The sequence below is a fragment of the Cebidichthys violaceus genome, unplaced genomic scaffold (genome assembly GCF_023349555.1).
Source record: "Cebidichthys violaceus isolate CVI_PGR_0920_01 unplaced genomic scaffold, fCebVio1.0.p SCAF_40, whole genome shotgun sequence".
NCBI lineage: Eukaryota > Metazoa > Chordata > Actinopteri > Perciformes > Stichaeidae > Cebidichthys > Cebidichthys violaceus.
In genome coordinates, this window is record NW_027176595.1 from 1,496,795 (window position 1) to 1,515,225 (window position 18,431).

At 47.5% G+C, this 18,431-nt stretch overlaps 1 protein-coding gene across 2 annotated transcripts; it reads right to left on the reverse strand.

Annotated features, from left to right (window-relative positions):
* Positions 1-30: 30 nt before the first annotated feature.
* On the reverse strand, positions 31-18,431 carry setd1a (SET domain containing 1A, histone lysine methyltransferase). 2 transcript variants are annotated; one of them, XM_068727881.1, is made up of 21 exons: positions 18,418-18,431; positions 17,240-17,384; positions 16,776-16,874; positions 16,405-16,675; positions 16,067-16,209; positions 15,714-15,973; positions 13,512-15,198; positions 12,034-13,026; positions 11,165-11,332; positions 10,476-10,560; positions 10,257-10,399; positions 10,051-10,084; positions 9,764-9,953; positions 9,610-9,653; positions 8,179-9,476; positions 6,644-6,995; positions 6,333-6,514; positions 4,150-4,260; positions 3,263-3,382; positions 2,928-3,065; positions 31-2,027 (listed from the first exon to the last, which is right to left on the reverse strand). In XM_068727881.1, the coding sequence occupies exons 2-21, from the start codon at positions 17,375-17,377 to the stop codon at positions 1,854-1,856; spliced, it is 6,630 nt and encodes a 2,209-aa protein (XP_068583982.1). In that variant the 5' UTR covers positions 17,378-17,384; positions 18,418-18,431; the 3' UTR covers positions 31-1,853. The 2 variants fall into 2 exon arrangements, with proteins under 2 accessions (XP_068583982.1, XP_068583981.1); XM_068727880.1 differs by lacking the exon at positions 18,418-18,431 and having other exon boundaries at positions 17,240-17,410.

Genomic DNA, 18,431 nt, shown 5'->3' on the forward strand with positions numbered 1-18,431 from the left:
CTACAGAACAACACGAGGTTTTAATTTATTTAAAAAATATTTTAATGCACCATTAATAAAGGGTCCAACGCATTAATACAAGAGAAATATTGCAAATAATATTAAAATAATCATCAAATTAAAAGGAAAAACAATAAAAAATAAATGACTGGAAGGTATGTACATGTTTCCTCCTCATGGAGAGAGGAAGAGGAACGACATATTTACAGCTTGAAGTCAGTGTGTTTCTACGAGAAACAAACACCTCTACAATATTTACATGTACTTCTTTGATTTTTTTTCTTTCCTTTCATCTTTTTATCCTGTAGTAAAGAGGGTTGGTTTGTACTGAAAGGCTGTCATTGCAACAAGAATTATCTTACACACGTTCCTGTTTGGAAGGGAACAAAAGAACAAAAGTCTTCTGGTTTGAAGTTGAAAATGAAAGTTAAACTTTGGACGGCCACGGCCATTTGAAAAAACAGAGACACAACACAAGGGCCCAATACGTCCTGCTGTCTGCAGCGCATCTATGTATACCATCCACCCGTCTACACCGCAAACAGGATTTTCGTTTGCAATCAGCTGATCCGCCTTTCCGTGGGAGGGATGTTTTGTTTGGGGCGAATATCTCCACACTCAAATAAACACAAAACAGGGTAAAAACAAAGAAACTTTACAAAAACTGAACCTTTGAAAAGACCTGACCAACTCATATAAATGTGACTTTTAAAAACATGTGTAGCACACAGATCGACTAAGTTAAACACTGACCACACATATTTACTAGGACCTGCGTGAGTTTGGTGGTAAAAGCTTTTAAAAGCTGAAGGAATAAGAAGCAAACTGTTGAAATGGGAAACGTCAACATTTGCTTCCATGAAACTAAACACAAACAGGCGGAGAGATCCTAACAAACACTGAACGGGTTCTCAGCACAAGACCTTGTTAACATAACTTTAACTTGGGGGGGGGGGGGGGGGGGAGAAAAAACACAGGCAAATTCTCTGTTGTGCTGATCCTGCAGACATGTAAAAATAAAACACACTTTTAGCTACAAACCTAACTGACGTAGTTCCACGGTGGGTTAAAAACAGTTCAAAGGACTTTGCTCTCAGGTTGAGGCAGATCAGGAGAGCAACGCACAGCGGAGAAATGATCGGTGGATGGGCCGGTGGATTTCACTGTAAGATACTTACAGCTAACGCAACTAAAGAACAATACCATTAACAACAGCAATATTATAGAATACTATGAAATGAAATAAAAATAAAAAACGCCAAAACAATCTTCACACTCTGAAATCTTGCATAACCAAAGACCAAATTGATTAAAGTTGTCGTCTTAAAAGTGTGCCCTTGACAAGCGCTTTTAAAAACCCTGAATTCGTCAGATATTCCTGTGCGTCTGTGTGCGGCTCTGGGAGGATGGGTGGTGGATGGGTGGGTTGGGTGGTGGATGGGTGGATGGGTGCAGGGAGGGATTTGACACTGGAAGAGTGAACGAGGCTGTTAGATTATGTAGAAGTACAATACTGGTGTTCTGTTCTGGTGTCTTCCTTCAAACTGGTACTGGCATGGGACTGTAAAGACCTTTCATGCCCGGCTGCAACAATACTGCCCCCCCGCCCCCCACACAAACCTCTCACACACCGGCTTTTGAAAAGGCCAAGTGAATGAAAAGTGTGCATGAAAAGTGCAAATGTGTTTGTGTGTGTCTCTGTTTCCTGGGTATTGTGAGGGTGGGAGGAATCAGAGGGTGGCTTTGTTTCGAGGTCCGCTCTGAGGAGGGTGAACCGGAGGAGGAAAGGGGGGGGGGGTGGAGGGGGAGGGGTCCAGCTCTACGTTGGCAAGTGAGGAAGAGAAGTGCGTCCGCTAGTTCAGTGTCCCACGGCAGTTCTCCGTTCCACACAAGCAGGGAATCTTGTTCTCCTCCAGAGGGAACTTGTAGTCGTAGGTGATCTCTTCGTTGACGGCGATGGCCTGCTTTGAGTAGATCACAATCTTCTTCTGCGACTCGATGGTGATAACCTTGGCGTAGCAGCTTGGCTGGAGGAACAAAGCAACGAGAGACGGATGAGCTCCAGAAAAACATAACATCAAATAGAATGAGTCATAAAGTCATAGCCTGTAAGCTACGACCCACATCTAAAACACGTCGCATATGGACCAGTGGGGCTGAAAAACGGGGCAGATTTTGGTGCTTTACGGTAATTGCTCTCTTGCCTTAGAAGTGGTGAAAACAAGACCTACCTTCACCTGCAAGCAACATCAGAAACATGTTTCCGCTATGTTTCATAATCATTGATATCCACACACACACACGCGAGAATATGCGCTAGACCGGAGAATATTCAGTTAAAACAAACTGGTGATTTTTCACCCTCATTGTTCTCCTTTAAGTAGCTGGAGGTGATGTAATGCTCCCCCGGTGCGTTTTATGTTGAGTGAGCACTGTGCCAGACTGTTTCAAGAAAACAGACGTTTCAGTGCTACATTGTGTTTCAGCAAACAGCATTAAAAGTGACGCAATTTCTGTTTGAATAAGTGCTGCGGGAGGGATTCAATACAAAGACTGGTTCATGTGGATTTAAAAAAAAAAAGTGAATGATAAATGTTTGGAAGAGTAAAACACTGAGTGAAACTTAAAGTGTTGAATGTAGTGGCGTGGTAGAATGAGTGTTTAATTGGGTTGTTTTCTTTTGTTGTTGCCAACATGGTTTTGCAATAAACTAAATCATCTTCATCCCTCTTTTTATTCACAATGACAAACTGTTTACATCATGAACAATTGTACTTATAGGAGAGAAAAGAGCTGCTTCTAGAAACATAGTTGTTCTGATTAGAAAATGCTCTTTTCATTCACACAAAGTATTAAAAAAAAAAAAAAAAGAAGTATAATATTTAATGCCCTTTGGACGGGCGTTGCCTGAGGATGTTGAGACTCACAGTGCAGCAGTGGTTGATGAAGCGAGCCAGGTTGCCACACTTGGTGGCGTCTATAATTGTGTCGTGGTCCACTCTGAACAGGTAGCTGCTGCCGATGCCCTGCTGCGCGTACCGCTTCTCCCGATTGTCAGCCACCATCTGGACACACACACATACACACAGACACGCACACACAGACACACACGCACACACACACACAATGTTAAACCAACAGCAAGGAGTCTAAATTGTTTCTTATCAACAAAGCAGCAATAATGGACACAGCTGTTAAACTGTCGGACAATCTACTGCCTGTACGGGATGTCTGGTAAGTTGTGCGTGTGTTGAGGCCGTACCTGTCTGATGTTTTGACCCACGTACTCAATGACCATCTCATCAGCAGCAATGGGCTCCATGGCGAACAGGCCCCACTCGTGGATCCTGCTGCGTCCAAAACGAAGCTTCTTCTTACGATACTGTAGAGGGAGAAAACAGACTCACTGTAACAAAGGTCTTGCTTTAAAAAAAGAACTAAACATAAAGCAGATTCTGTCTTGTTCCAGTAAAAAAAGGGGCCACCACCCTAAAATATGACCACCACCCTTCTTTGGGCTGTTGCTGGTGACATGACTTCCTGTCTGTGTGTTCAACACAGGGTGAGCTGTGACACGTTAAAGAGAAAAGGTCAGCCTGCGTTGAAGGATTTACGCCTTCCTAGTGAACAAGTTAGTCACTGATCGCGTCCACGACTCAAAAGAGTGCATCGAACACAGCATCTCTGAAAGGCACCACCTCCAGCTCATGTTGGTCAAGAAATAGCTCTAATGTGGAAGCAAATTGGTGATTAAACTACACGTGTAACACACACACACACACACACACACACACACACACACACACACACACACACACAGTTTGTACTTAAAATAGTTTTAAAGTGCGTCACTGTAGACAAAGTCAGGAAAGCAGTTTACTCCAGTTTTGCACTCAGGGCAACATGGTGAAAAGTGAAACGCTTTTCCCATGATGTAAATAGAAGAAGAACTTTGCATCTGTGTGATAATATTATTGAACAAACACAAGATTATGAAGGTGTTTGAGTTCCTGTCAGTTTCGCTGAACTCCATCTACTGTATTCTATTGTGAAATCTTAATACTGGCAGGTGGAATTTATCAAAAACACACAACAAAGTGTTGGCGTTGTAAGGTGACTGAGGAGGTTCGTGGTTGTAACCGTGTTTACCTTCAGCTGGTTGAGTTTGAGCAAATCAGAGTCCATAACGGCCGTGGTGCCGATGACGGTGAGGAGGCGGCGCTGCTCCGAGCGTCTCTCTGAGAGGACCCGGTTGGCTCCCTGGCAGGAAACAGACAGAGTAGAGCTTTACAAACACTGACACAGTGTCGCTTTACAGCGTGGCCTTGAGCTGGAAGAAGCTGTACGAGAGAAAAAAAAACTTTGACCTGAATTTGCAACAGTGCAACGATGTCAGTGTGGGTGAGGTTCATTTGGAAACCAGTCACCGAGAAGGCAGACGAGTTGGTGAGGAAATGTTTAGAGGAAGGATGGAGGCAAGGTTCTCTTGTTTTTATAAAGTACTAAATTTAGACCCAACCACTTCATCACTGCTTACAGTCCAGTACGACACATTAAACCAACAGACAAGCACAGGATGTGACATTATCAAGATCTTATTTTATAGTTTTCTTACCAATTACTGAAGAGGCCAAAATTAATGAAAGTATTAACTGTGTAGCCAATGGCAATGAAAAGATTATCCTTATATCCTTAACTCTTACAAACCGCAATAAGCGGTGTCCTTTTTTTAATAAACTATATGGATTTATTTCAACATCAACAGCCGGTGTCCGTTTGATGTTTTGATGGATGGTTTTAGCCGCATATACGCAAAACATCAATGCAGCAGATGGTTTGCAGCGAGTTTAGATGAAAGTCTAGAAACGGCAAGAAAAATACGCCTCACATTAATGTGCAGCTGTGGCACTTTTTTTGTTGCTTTTGTGTATATTTAAGGCAGCTTGATGGATGAATGTGTAGTAAACATTAACGTGACATGGCATATGTTCATAATGCATCATCTGTACCCTTTCTGAAGAACAAACTCATCACAGTACCTGAGGAAGGAGCTGTGTGACTTTGATCAGGACATCACACATGACTGTGGTGTCCCATTATGAGTCAGTTATACTGTACCACTAAAAACCACAGAAGTTACATCAAAACAACACAACTAACTAAAAACCTTTCTCCCATGGAACCAGTGAGCCACAGCACAAAATGGAAAACACATTACTGGGGAATCCAGGCGCTGCATAGTAACACAACACAACTACATGAGGGGCTTTCCTCAAAGTTAAACATCAGCAGCTGCTTTCAAATGACCAGAATATCCAAATGTTTACTACTTTCACTAACAATCTGGTGTCGTATGAAGGCTGTAACCCAATAAACTTTAATTACCAACATTATACAAGAAGAGCAGATATTTTACTTCAGAAAACAGAAAACTAAATGCTGGAAATAGCAAGAATTATGAAGGTTGAAAGGATAAAAACCTTGTGAGTGAGAGAGAGAGAGAGAGAGAGAGAGAGAGAGAGAGAGAGAGAGAGAGAGAGAGAGAGAGAGAGAGAGAGAGTGAGTGAGTGAGTGAGTGAGTGAGTGAGTGAGTGAGTGAGTGAGAGAGAGAGCGAGAGAGAGAGAGAAAGAGGGAACGATAAGTAACTAAATAACTTATTGTCCAAAACTTTGAGACTTTGAGGTGATCAGCTATTTGGAAAAAACACATCACTGTTCCATAAATCTATAAACATCCATCTCCTTTGGAAACACTTATTACCCCCAAATTTCCAGTTAATCTGAGCCAAACTGCTGTGGGCCGATTGGAATTCCTGATGGCTATCAAGCGTCAATATAATATTCATATTAAGCAACTACTAGAGTGTGGAGCCAGCACAGAGTGGGACAACATCATTCTTTCCACAGCATGGTCATCTGGAACCACGTTTGGATATTCAATCAAACCACTCTTTCTTCCACAGCGACTGTCAAAACATCTCATCTTATCTCACGTCCACCATTCCACATCAGGTACACAGATTGACAAGGGCTGCAGCCGTTACCGACCTTCTGTGTCTCTGCTGCAGCATCTACCGCCTCATCACAGTGACGGGACAATAATGTACTCTGTGTGAGAAGAGCTACAGACTGATACTTTAGCTTTGGTAGCTGCGAGGCACAACGCCCTTCAAAAATGTCTTTGTTTGTGTCGCTTGTGTAACGTTTCAGCGAGAATGACGTTCCTAAATATGAGTGCAGAGAAAGTTATGGACCAGGCGAAAAGAAAAAAAGCTGACTCATTTCTGTGTTTTGGGATTCTGCAGCAAGAATGAAATTGGGAAAAGGCTTACCGAGCTGTCGACATTCTCCACCTCCCGTATGACCTGCTCGGGCAGGTCCAGGTCCAGATAGACGTCCTTCTCCTTGCGGCTGATGGCGTAGTAGCCCTCGCTCCTGGCACAGCCGGTCACATGCTCTCGAAGCTGTCCTCCTGCGTTCTTCTTCTTCCGCCGAGGATTTGGCAAATTGGTCAGTGCAGCTCAAAGGTCAAGGACAATAGCAGGAAACCACACAGTGATACGAACACAAAACATATATATAATGTAGCTACTTGTTGACAGATATAGGTTGTTTAATGCAGGTCAGTCATTGAAAAGGATATCAGTGTGGGTGACCCAGTGGGTGTCATTGAGCCAGTCAGAGCTGTGGTTGTCCTGCAGCAGCTTTTCATAAGTCTTCCTCAGCAGACTCAAGTCTTCGCCGTCCAGACCGGAGTTCCAGATGTCGTACAGGATGGTCATCTGCTCAAACTCACTGCGGTTATCGAACTTCTTGGCTGGCAGCTCGGGCGCGGCCGGGACGGGTTTCGGCCAGCGCTGGGAGGACGTTACGCCCGCCTCCTGCAGAAAGAGGCGCTCACTCTTCCTCACGTCATCGACCATCTCGTCCTCTGTGTCGGAGCTGGACAGCTCCCCGGACTCGAGCTCCTCCACGTCCACATCTTCCTCGGAGTCCTGCGCAGAGGAAGAGGACGGTTACTACCAATCAGCTGTGAATGAACACGTTTAAGAAGCACTGAGGCTGTGTGTTCACACATGCAGTTAAGTTTGAATCATCCATTGTTGCCTCTTAGTTTCTAGTTTGTTTAACTTTTACGCCGTCATATTATAGCTCCGGTTTAGGTATCTGTGAGATGATTGGACGAGCTACCTGTCCGTCTACGCACATTGCCCGTCACCAGAGTCTCCACAAGCTGCTAGTCTGACAGCTGTGAGGACTAATAATAGTTTATGTTTACCTTCACAATGATAATTTTAGGGGCTTTGGAGGGAGGCCTGAAGCGACGGGCGAAGAGTGGAGACGACGTGGCAACTTTCTCGCTAGATTTAGCAACGTTTGGAGCTAATGCTGCTAGCTACTTTCATTGGAAAAGAGTTGGCAACACTGGGCTGGTTTTACGGTTGCAAACATTCAACAGGGTTCGCTATTGTTTGGACCATTATCTCTTTACTCAGCATATCACAAGAGAAGAGATGCTTCAGGATCGGACTGACTCAGTTCAGTAGATGAAACTTATTGATCAGTCCCGAACGCTGAAATTGAAGAACACGCTGCAAAACAGGAAACCTTCTACGTGTTGTTTTCTCCCAGTGAGAAGCGAACGGCTCAATGAGACAATGGGTCTGGCACGTGTGAGGAAAAGCTCACTTGACAAGCATACGTGTGGAGACAGGTGCTGGTGACATTACACCAACTGAACACATTTGCATAAATCACTGAGGCTCAGAGGTATTGTTGTGGAGAGGACAACATCTCTGCCTGCTCCATTAAAAACATCCTCCGGCCAGAACACACAATGAGCAACACAATGTTTTTACTTTTTTATTACCTCTATAACCGCTGTAGTTCTGCAGCGTGTTTGTTTGTTCCCATTGATTAAAAGCCCAATAACATCGTTTTATACAGCTGGGAGATGTTGGCCGTGTATGAGACACAGGAAGTCATTTCCTTCCTGGGGAAAAATCTGACGACATTACCAAAAGCTAACGTGCCATTATGACATAAACCTAAACTTGGACCGACGGATGCGTCACATTTCTTGTGTCGCACACATTGTGACGGGCGGTTTGTTACCTGTGACACACAGTTTACGGTTAAGACATCCACAAACAGGAAGAGAGCAGAAGTCCCACGCACCTCTAGTTTCCGCTTCCTCTGTTTCTTGCCCGGCTGCTCCTTCGGTTTCTGCGTGAGAGGAACCTCGATGTTCTCTTTGTCTTTTCTCCTCCTCTTTTTGCTGTTGTCCTTTTCAAGTTCGAAACCTTTGCCAGCCACCATCTTCTTCTTTGACGACGGAGGTAGCGAGGCAGCCTGGCCCGCATCCTCAGACTCACAAAGCACTCCCGATAAGTATTCTCCTGTATCTCCTCTGGATGGCAGCGCCTCTCCGATGACCTCCTCTGGAGCTTCAAGCACTCCAGAAATAGTGTTGAGGTCTGCTGGGAGTAGGACAGAGGGGTCCTGTTTGGAAGAAGTCCTTTTGGTACCAGATGGTACTGGGAGAACAAGAGGTTTGCAGTAGTTGTGCTCCATACGGACAACGACACCCTCTGGGCTCATAACCAGGGCCAGCGACTCTGGAGAGAAGAGATCTTCCTCCATCTTCTGCTCCTCTGCCTCGTCCGATGTCTCCGTCTCCTCCGAGTCCCCGGCGTCAGGGTCCATTTTCAGGGCTACGTCAGCCAACACGGAGAGGTCGGTGGTCGAGGCGGAGGCCAGCTGCAGGAGGCCCGTGGCCCCCAGCTGCTCTCTGAGTCTCAACCTCTGCTCTCTTTCTTCCTCATCCTCATCTTCCTCTCTGAGGGAGTGACAGGACGACGCAGACAAGCTGGTCGTCCGAGGCCTGCCTCTGGACCGCTTGCTGACGGGAGGTGGAGGAGGGGCCTCCTCGAAGGCCATCCTGCACATACAAGCGTGGTCCAGCGGCAGGTTCTGCACAGTGCGGCACACCATAACAGGAGGGACGGGAGATTTGGGGGAGTCTTTGCCTGCACCACGTTTCCCAGGGGATTTGACCGGGGTGGTCTGAGGAGACACAAGAAGTCCCTTTTTGGACTCATCAGAGTCTTGGGTCCGTCCGGATGGGGGCACAATGAGGGCATTGCCTTCACCCGGTTTGGAGGCAAAGGGGAGCAGTTGGATGCCCAGAGTGGCACGAGCCGAGGGGGATGGGGAGGAAGTGGCGGGGGAGTCTGGAGGCCGGCACGGGGAGAAGAGGAGGGAGTTACCCCCCAGGTGAGAGGAAGATGGAGATAACGGTGCCGTCGGCAGCTGCGTTTTGCTGTCGATCTCGCCCGTGGAGAACGAGACGGTCTTCCTGCGCTTCTTGAGAGGGGGGACCAGAACAATAGGGGACGAAGGACGCGGGTACGGGGGCGATGGAGGACGCTTGGTAGGAGCTGCTGATGGATCTGCCCTGTGGTCCTTGGCTTCACCTGAGAGAAAAGATGAGATGATCCAAACTTAGCAAAGCAGCTGTTTAGATAAAGTCAAGAACTTCCTTTAATGTTTCATCTTTGTATTTGTTGACGTGATATGCATCCGATGATGGTGCTGATGAGGACTAACCTGTTTTGACCTCTGCCTTTGAAACAGCAGCTGCACTATTCTCCCTGAGAAACACAGAGGAAAACATTGAAGTCAGCGATGATGACGCAATGAAAAGTTGACTTCATTACAAATGTATTGGCAACGATATTAGCAACACCCCAAAACTCCATACCGGCCATCTTTCTCGTTTGTGCTGTCCATGGTGGACTCATCCATGCTGTCTGGCCCTTCACTCTCTGCCCTCTCTCCTTCCTCTTCATCGTCATCTTCAGAGGAAGACGAAGACGAGGATCCTGAGGAGGAAGAGCCCTCGGAGGACGAAGAGAGGCTCTCATCATCACTATCAACACTAAGGGCATCATCTAAAAAGAAGAAGAAGATATTTAGTATCAGTATTGCCTTAACTGACAGTAAACATAATAAATAAAGACAGTAATAACATTACGGGTTGAGATTTACCATCAGACTCCTTTTCACTTTCTTCTTCATCCTCCTAAAAAATAAAAAGATCGGAGTGAAATGCTGCCATCTAGCAATCAATTTGAGCGACAACACAATTCATAGCAAACACAAAAGAAATGAAATAACTACCAAAACATTCATATTCATATTTAGGCATGCTCTAAAAAGATGAAGACAATAAAAAGACAAGAAGACAAACACACCTTTTCAGTCGAGGAGCCGTCTGAGGTTTCCTCTCCCTCACTGCCGAGCTCCCACGGTTTACGATTTCTCGGCTTCTTTTTCCTCCTCTTGTTGTCCCTTTCGGCTCCATGTCTGTTGGCCTCTGGCATTCTGCCCTCAGCAGCTGGAAACAAGACACCAGTTTAAGAGCCTATAAATGAAACCTTTCTGTTAAAATGATCAACATCTGCTCAGCGAACCTTCGTCATCCTCGTCTGGTGGGGTCGAGGGTCGCGGCCGCTTCATGTCTCCTTCTTCAAGCTCCTGAGGTTCTTTCCTCTTCACCTAGACAAGAGCACGCCGACAATGTGTTTTATAAATCAATGAACCACAGCCACGGGCCGACTTTAACGGTTCTGGTACTTTTTGACAACTACCACAAGATTATTCTCAAAGCTTTTCCATATTTTTGCACCGTTTGCAATTTTCTTGGCCGATTTCGATGTTTTAAAAGTCTGACCAGCAGCGATTTTGAAGATTCTGATTTCCTTACTAAGAACTATAATTGACAGCATAAACAACCTTTTTTTTATAACTTTTCTGTCATGGAAAACTGAAATTGTATTGTATATGTTCATAATAAAACATTGACAATTAGATCATTTACATTTTCTCTAACACCGCACCAAGTTACAGGACCTTCTCTCACTCGATCGACCGGTGCATCTCTAGTTTATATTAAGATTAACTAAACTGGATTCCTGCAGTAATAAGGACTAAACTATCTCAATTTTAAACGTGGGAGCAGTACTTTTAAATGCAAAATAAAACTGTAAAACACTTTCCAGTGTTCGTCTGTAGTCCGAGGTGTAGATGTCAGTAATTTATCAATCCACAGTGTAAGCTGCTGAACATGAAGATACAGTCCTGATCAATGTGGTGCTTTTACCTTGAAGGAAGGCAGTCGTAGCGCTCCTCGAAGAGACAAGCCCTCCATGCCTCCACTCTTTGCCCAATCCACAAGAGACGTGAGAGGCTCCCGAGGACGGTTGACCTTTTCCTCTTTTTTCTCATCGTCCCGTAAAGCAGACACCCCTCTCACCATCGTCTGGAAAGGCTACAGGAGGAAAACAGTCACAATTTGTATTTATTCCCCTTTTCATTTTACAGTATAACACTGTTTCCTGATCAATGTGCTAAGCAGCATCGTCTTGCTACCGAGAATGAGGAAGACAAATTCAAACTGTTACCAAACGGTAAAAGAAATGACAGCTTTGGAACGCAACACATTCCCTTACTTACTAGTTTAAAGGCAGCGAGATCCTGAATGATTTTAATCTGAACAAAGAATCAGCTTTATGCAAAGGACTTTAGTCCGAGTCTAATGAAACAACCTCTCAACTAGAATTAGTTCTCACGTTGCCTTAGCTTACCAGCCATGCTGCAGTTTACATCCACGTCTGTCCAAAATGTCATCACTTCATCAGTTTATCCTACTCGACATTTGCTTTAAATTATATATACATAAATTCTTGTGAGATCACAGATTGACTACCAAACTCTAGTCAGATCATCGTAGAGTCTTAATGCAAGTTTTGCCTCCAGACGAGGGCTGAGGTGCGTTCAGGAGCATGGACAGGACGGAGGGACAAGCAGAGTACATTGTGCCTCTGGAAACGTGTCGCCGGCGTAGAGACATAAATGTATCGGATGATACATGTGGTGGAAAAGCAGTATTTCTTACCGTCACACAAAAAACTAAGCTGCAATCTTAAAAACTCTCCCCGCACCAGCGTCGCTGCGATTCGGCTTCCTTACCTTGGCCTTGGTCTCTTTCCTCTCCCACCACTCGTCAAAAGTCGCAAAGGCAACGTTCTCCACCATTTTGCGGTTCAGGTCCCTCTGCATGATGTTCTTCATTTCCTGGATCAGAGTGCCCAGCACCATCTGCACCGTGGCTTCATGCGGATTCTCAGCCAACATGGGCATCTCCTCCCCTGGAGCCCTGTACTCGTCTCCCTCCCCGGGCAGCATGGTGCCATAGCCAGGGGGGGGCATGTAAGAGGCGTAGTGCGGCGGTAAGACGTGTGGCGGCCAGCCACTGTGAGGAGGCGGGATGCCGTGGTGTGGTGGGGGAGGAATCTGAGTGCTGTGGGGGTCGGGGTACGGGTAGGCCATGTGGTGGGGCATGTAATGGTGGTCCTGGTCGTAGGACGCACCCGCCCCACTCCCCTCCTGGTCCATGTACGGGTGGTGTGTGTGGGGTGGGGGCAATGAGTGGAGGTGGTAGGAGGTGTAGTCGGCGGTGGCTGCCTCGCCGGGACCCGGGCTGTCGTTGGCTGACGACATGCGCAGCTGGTGTAGGCGACTCAGCATGTGGGTCTGCATCTGGAAAGACATAGGAGCTCCACCGCTGTACTGGTTCATCAGCTCCATGGACGAGGCATAGTCATACATGTGGTGGGGCATGGGAGGAGGGTACTCTGGGTGCAGCTCCATGTGGGGCAGGGGAGGGATCCCGGGCGGAGGCGGGGGCTGGAGGGAGTAACCAGGGGGAGGTGGGGGAGGCAAATGAGGAGGGTAGGAAGGTATGGGAGGGTGCATGGAGGTGCCAAAGTGCTGTGCAGAGTCAGAGACGGGTGGGGACGAAGATGAGGGGTCCGTTGTTTGTGAAGGCATGGCAGCCTGGGATGAAGAGGGGGAGGAGCCTGAGGTGGCTGAGGGCTGGTGGGTGGTCACCGTCGTTATGGTCGTCTCCTCCTCCTCCTCGTCTGAGATCTCCATGTCTTCCCCTGAGGAGTGAGGGGAGGACTGAAAGAAAACGGAGAGTTTATCGCATTAAGTCGGGAAAGTGTTTAACTGCCATCAACAGTGATAACCACACTTTCAAAAGGGGGGCAGCAAAGACAACTCAAAACCACACATTCAGGAAGTGTGCAGTGGAAATGCATGAATCCGGTTTGTGCTCAGGAGGTTAAGCATCTTTTGGTTTTTCTGTGTACTGAAGTTATTTCTTTTATTCTTTTTTTTTCTTCCTTTGGGGCAAAGAGTCGTCTGTTTGCAGACTTGTGTGTGCATTTTATTTTTTGTATGTGTGCCTTTTTAATAATGACAAAAACATTTTGAAGGATTTGGTGGCATCTAGCGGTGTGGTAGGTGAATCCCCCCCTTGCTACTTCAACATCAACATTGTTCAACACCACTCAACAACAAATTGAGAACTATGAGCGTACATTTGTCAGAACAAAATGCAACCGTCTGAACCTCTCGGCTTCATCACGTGCTGCTGATCTTACCTGACTCTGTCCATTGTACGGCGGTGTGTGTGCTCCCGTCCTGCTCTGTGTATCAGCACATCCAGCCTGTGAAGAGTCCTCCTGCAAAGCTCCAGTCCCAGTGAGAACAACCTGGGGCTGGGCTTCCTCTGGGGACAGATTGTGGGAAGAGTAGGTGGAAGAGGATGGCATGCTCGCTGTCAGTACAGTGGGACTCTTCCTTCCTTCTCCCCCCTTTCCTCGTTTCCTTCCTCTGTGGCCATCTCTGTCCCCTTTCCTCCTGTGGTCCTTCTCCCCATTGTCTCCCACCTGCTCCCCTGTTACATCACCTGAGCCGCCTCTTCGCTCTCCTCCATCCCCACGTGCTCCCCTCTGCTTCTCCTCCTTCCTATCTTCCTCGTCCTCCTCATCAGAGGCCAGGAAAGAGAACTTAGCCTTTTGTTCCTTTAGGAGCATCTCAATACGAGAGTCCAGGCTGCTGCTGTGGTAGACGAACGGCAAACTCTCATTGGTGGAGTCTGGCTCTGGGGAGGACGAGTCGCGTTGAGGGGGCGGTGGGGAGCTGGAGGAGGAGGGAAGGTGGTGGGGGAGGGAGGTAGAGGAAGGTGAGGTCGAAGAGGAAGCGATGGAAGGGAGGGGCGGGGAGGAGGGCGGGGGCGTCTTCGGCGGTGCGGGTGGGGTGCTGGGACGGCGTTTGGGCTTCGTCCACTGCTCTTCGAGGGTCGGACTATCCTGATTGAAGTCCAGTGTTCCGAGTGTCTCGGCGACAGCCGCTGCGATGACCGACGCTGGCGGGAGGGGGGGGGGCGGTGGGGGAGGTGGAGGCAGAGCACTGTGGTGACCAGCGTGGAAGTCTTTGTCAGCGCCTACCGGAGGCAGAGAACCCCTCTCGGCGAGACTCGTGCCCCCTAGACGAGTGGAAGCGTCTAATCCCTGAGGGGGGGCTGGGGCAGGCTCTTTGGAGGAGGAAAATGAGGAGTAAGATGAGGGGGGAGGAGACATGCTGTTAGAGGAAGAGCGGTAGGAGTTGGAATTGTATCTGGGGTCAGAGCTGTTGGAGTAGTCGCTGTCTCTGTCCCTGTCTCGGTCTCTGTCTCGATCTCTGTCTGGGTCGTGGCTGCTCCGTCTGCGGCTGCTGCCCCCCCCATGGTGGTTGTGAGAATGGTGGTGGTTGCGGTGTCTCTGGTGGCCGTGGTCACCTGACCGGGCGCCCAGGCTGTCTCGCCGGTACCCCCTGTCATCCCTGCGTTCTGAGTGGTGATGGGAGTGGTGGGAATGGTACTTTGTGGAAGAGTTTGTGTCTTGCTGGTGGTGGTATGATGACCTTCTGGAGCCGACCCCCGCCGCGCCGTAGCGTCCCCCCGAGTCTCTGTCGCGGTTGCGGTCCCTGTCTGACATCGGGGGCGGATCGTATTGGGCGGCAAGAGGTGGCGGAGGCATGGAGGAGTGGTGCGCCATGTGTGGCCCGGGCCCTCCGGCGTTGGGGTACGGGGGGTAGCAGGGCGGCTCGTTGGGACGGTACGATGCATTCGGTGGGTACATAGGGCGACCTCGGTGATACACTGAAGGTTCCTGTGCATCCTCCGAGTAGCGAGACACTTTGTACCCTCCGACGGTAGATGAGACTGCAGAGGATGAGGAGGAGGAAGGTAGCATGTCCTGGGGAGGGTAGCCGCTGCCCAAAGTGCCAGTGTTGTAGCCAGTATGCCTGCAAGACACAAATGAGGTATTTTAAAACTTGTCTACCTAAACATGACTGATATTCACAAACTTTAAACTATTAATGCCACCACTGCCAGTTGTGCTGAATGATCAATAGCACAAATTTACTCACTGAATGTTATTTTAAAAATGTCTGTTCATCCAGCAGTGATTATGTATGTTGTACAAGTACCATAAAATACTCATAATGTAATGGTGGCAAACATTGGTGCAAGCTTGGGAGTGATTCCTGTTTCTGTGTGAGTTGAGATAAATTCTATTCAAATACAACAAATCGACTAGAGCTGTGTACAAATTTGCAGATACGGTATGAAAAGCTATAGCAACATTTTACATGGTCGAATAATTGCAAGTTTTAATGCAACAATGATGAATAAATGACATAAATGATTTGTGAAATTATTTCTTGAGGTCTCATAAACTACGATTTGATATTGAATGGATAAAGATGTCAAGATTTTGACGTGAAACTCTCTTTCTGACAAATTAGTGACAACCGACCTGCCGCCAGTGAAGCCCGGGTCTTGTGAGAAAGGAGTCCCAGATCTGGAGCTGTAAGGAGTTCCTCCTCCACCCTGAGAGGAGGCAGAGGAGCCTGGTGTGAAGGGAGGACCTGCTATGGAGGAGGGGGGCGTGTCCAGACGCTGATCACTGAAACCAGTATCCCCTGAGCCAGGGGTGGCGCTTCCTGATGTGAGGGCCTGGACTCCTGCTGCCAAAACCGCAAGATCGCTGGAGAGCCTCCGCCTGATTTCTGATGACTGTGCAGAGAAAAGGAAATATATAATTGATCCAAGTTATCAACCCTAGATCATCATTCAGGAAGTGAAGTGACAACTTGACTGTATCAGTACCGTGTCGGGCTGTGGTTGAGGCTGTGGCTGTGTGGGGGCCTGAGGCGGGAGCCTGTCTGTCAAAGCCTTGCCTCCCAGGGGCACAGTCTGAGGAGTGTAGGACCCGTTTACTATCAGGTCGTAATACTTCTGCCTCTGCTGGCCTGGGTGGATCAACAAAAAGCCACAGAAAAACAAATACAGGGCCGTTAAATGAGCTCACCACAGACGTAGACGGTATCTACTACTGATGAGGTTCTCATGACAAACTCTGTCTCCACGAAGAGCCGGCTAACGTATGTTGTTTGTTAGTTAGCAGGACGTCCCAAACGCTTGAGCAGACGAGGCTTTGAGCTTACCTTTTATGTCCAGCTGAGCATGAATGATGTTTCCCATGACAGAAGTGTTGTGCAAATGTTTGACTGTGTCCTTGGCTCCTCTGGTGCTGGTAAACAACACCCTGGCCAGGCCCAAGTGCTTCCTGGTCTTGGGGTGAAACAGGATCTCCATCTCCTCCACCTCACCAAACTTGGCACACATTTCGGCCAAGAAGGGCTCCTTGATATTGTCATTCAGTCTGGCAAAGGACACCTCCTTGAGGGGTATGGGACCCACGTAGAACTCGTCAAGCTGTGAAGAAAATAGACAAAAATCAGGGGAAAATAACTCGTCATTGCAATGAATGAAGCTGCAAGGATGTGTGAAGTTAATGTTATCCAGCTATTCTCACCTTTAACTTCGGCACCGGCAGGGACAGTTCTGTATACCTGGACCATAGTCTCCGGGGTCGAGGGTCCCGCAATTCACCCACGGGAGGAAATCCAGAGTCCTGGAAAGATCAAGATTACATTTCTTTACTGTGGCAATCAAACTTGACATTGTGTCCACCTCACACAGACAGATGGACAGCAGAGACACGAGGAGCTGAAGTGGCTCCAGCCTCCTCTCAGCTCAGCTCTGACATTGTCTACATTTGGTTTCTGCACCTTACTGATCATTTCAATTGTTAATATTTTGTTTATCTGCACTCCATAAAGTCAAACTCCTTACCACACATTTAAACTGCTGCACAACAATCTACCTCGGGATACATGTCTTATCTTAAAATCATACATGTTGCAGTTCAAATAAACAATTTTAAGCGCGCGCACACACACACATGTTACAGAGAGTAAAACATGGAAATCAACTCACTGGCACACTGAAATGCACTCCATCGTATCTGTAGATCTTCTGTGCAACCCGCCGGGTGGCTGGGTCCTGGACGAGTTTGTAGCTCTTCCACTGCAGACTGACAGCTTTTTGAGAATCTGCCCCACCGTCTGGATCCATCCTACAGCTGAGAGTCAAGAGGACAGCCATGATTTCACACAACGATCACGTCAACACCACCACCACCACCGTGATGAGCGACGCTTTAACAAATTAGCTGCGGATTAGAGATGTACTGAAGAGCACTGCTGCAGTAATGACAGCCACAGTATGTGTGGTCGTTGGCGGTGGGTTCACTGTCTGCTAATGTAACACAACGATGAGCTGCGTCACATCAGTTAGCCAAACATGAACTTTTTCTGAACCGTTGTCTGCTAATAGTAATATTCTAAACGGAGCAAAATAAACACTGAAGCGGGTTAATATTAAGGACGTTATTCTCAGTCTCGACTAAGATGCTGCGTGCTGTCAAAACAATAACCAGCGTTACGTCACTGACCAGTTAGTTCAGTTAGCAACATGCTAGCTGCACACACAAATTGCAAAGAAACTATGTTTTCCGACGGCAAAACAGAGTTCACGTTGAACGCATAATATATCGGGTGACGAACTATTCCGCACGAGCAAGATACTCGGCAGCTCTCGCGTTAGATAACCTTGACTAATGGTAAATTACTTATGCCTTCTCGCTTTAGCTAAGGCAAGTTAATGCTGCCGTTGGCTAATGCTAACTAGCAAGAACACCAAGTTTAGGAGGCAAACTCTGATCTAGTTTCCCTTCTTCTCTCATCGGTAACATGTAATATGTGGGAAATAAAGTCGTGCATCCGTCTCAGGGGATCTACCGACTTGTTTTGACCTCCGGTCCGCCAAAAATTCAGACCCCACCTCTACTGCCCGCTCATCCGAAAGTAGCAACCCCGCCGCTACAGTGTAGGCAGCTACATCCAGGCCCGGGAGACGAACAAGAAAAACACTGAGACCCTAACAGAAAAGAGACGTCTCCGATCCGGCGCTAAAGCAAAACCGACGAGCTAAAACGATGCCGCTATCATTCCGGTACTTAGTCCAAACAACAACACGCCTTTCCAACCGGCGAAGCCATTGTTTTCGCTCTAAAATCCCTATATTGTGGAGAGAGCGGCCATCGCGTAACCAACCTGAAAGCCTCGCC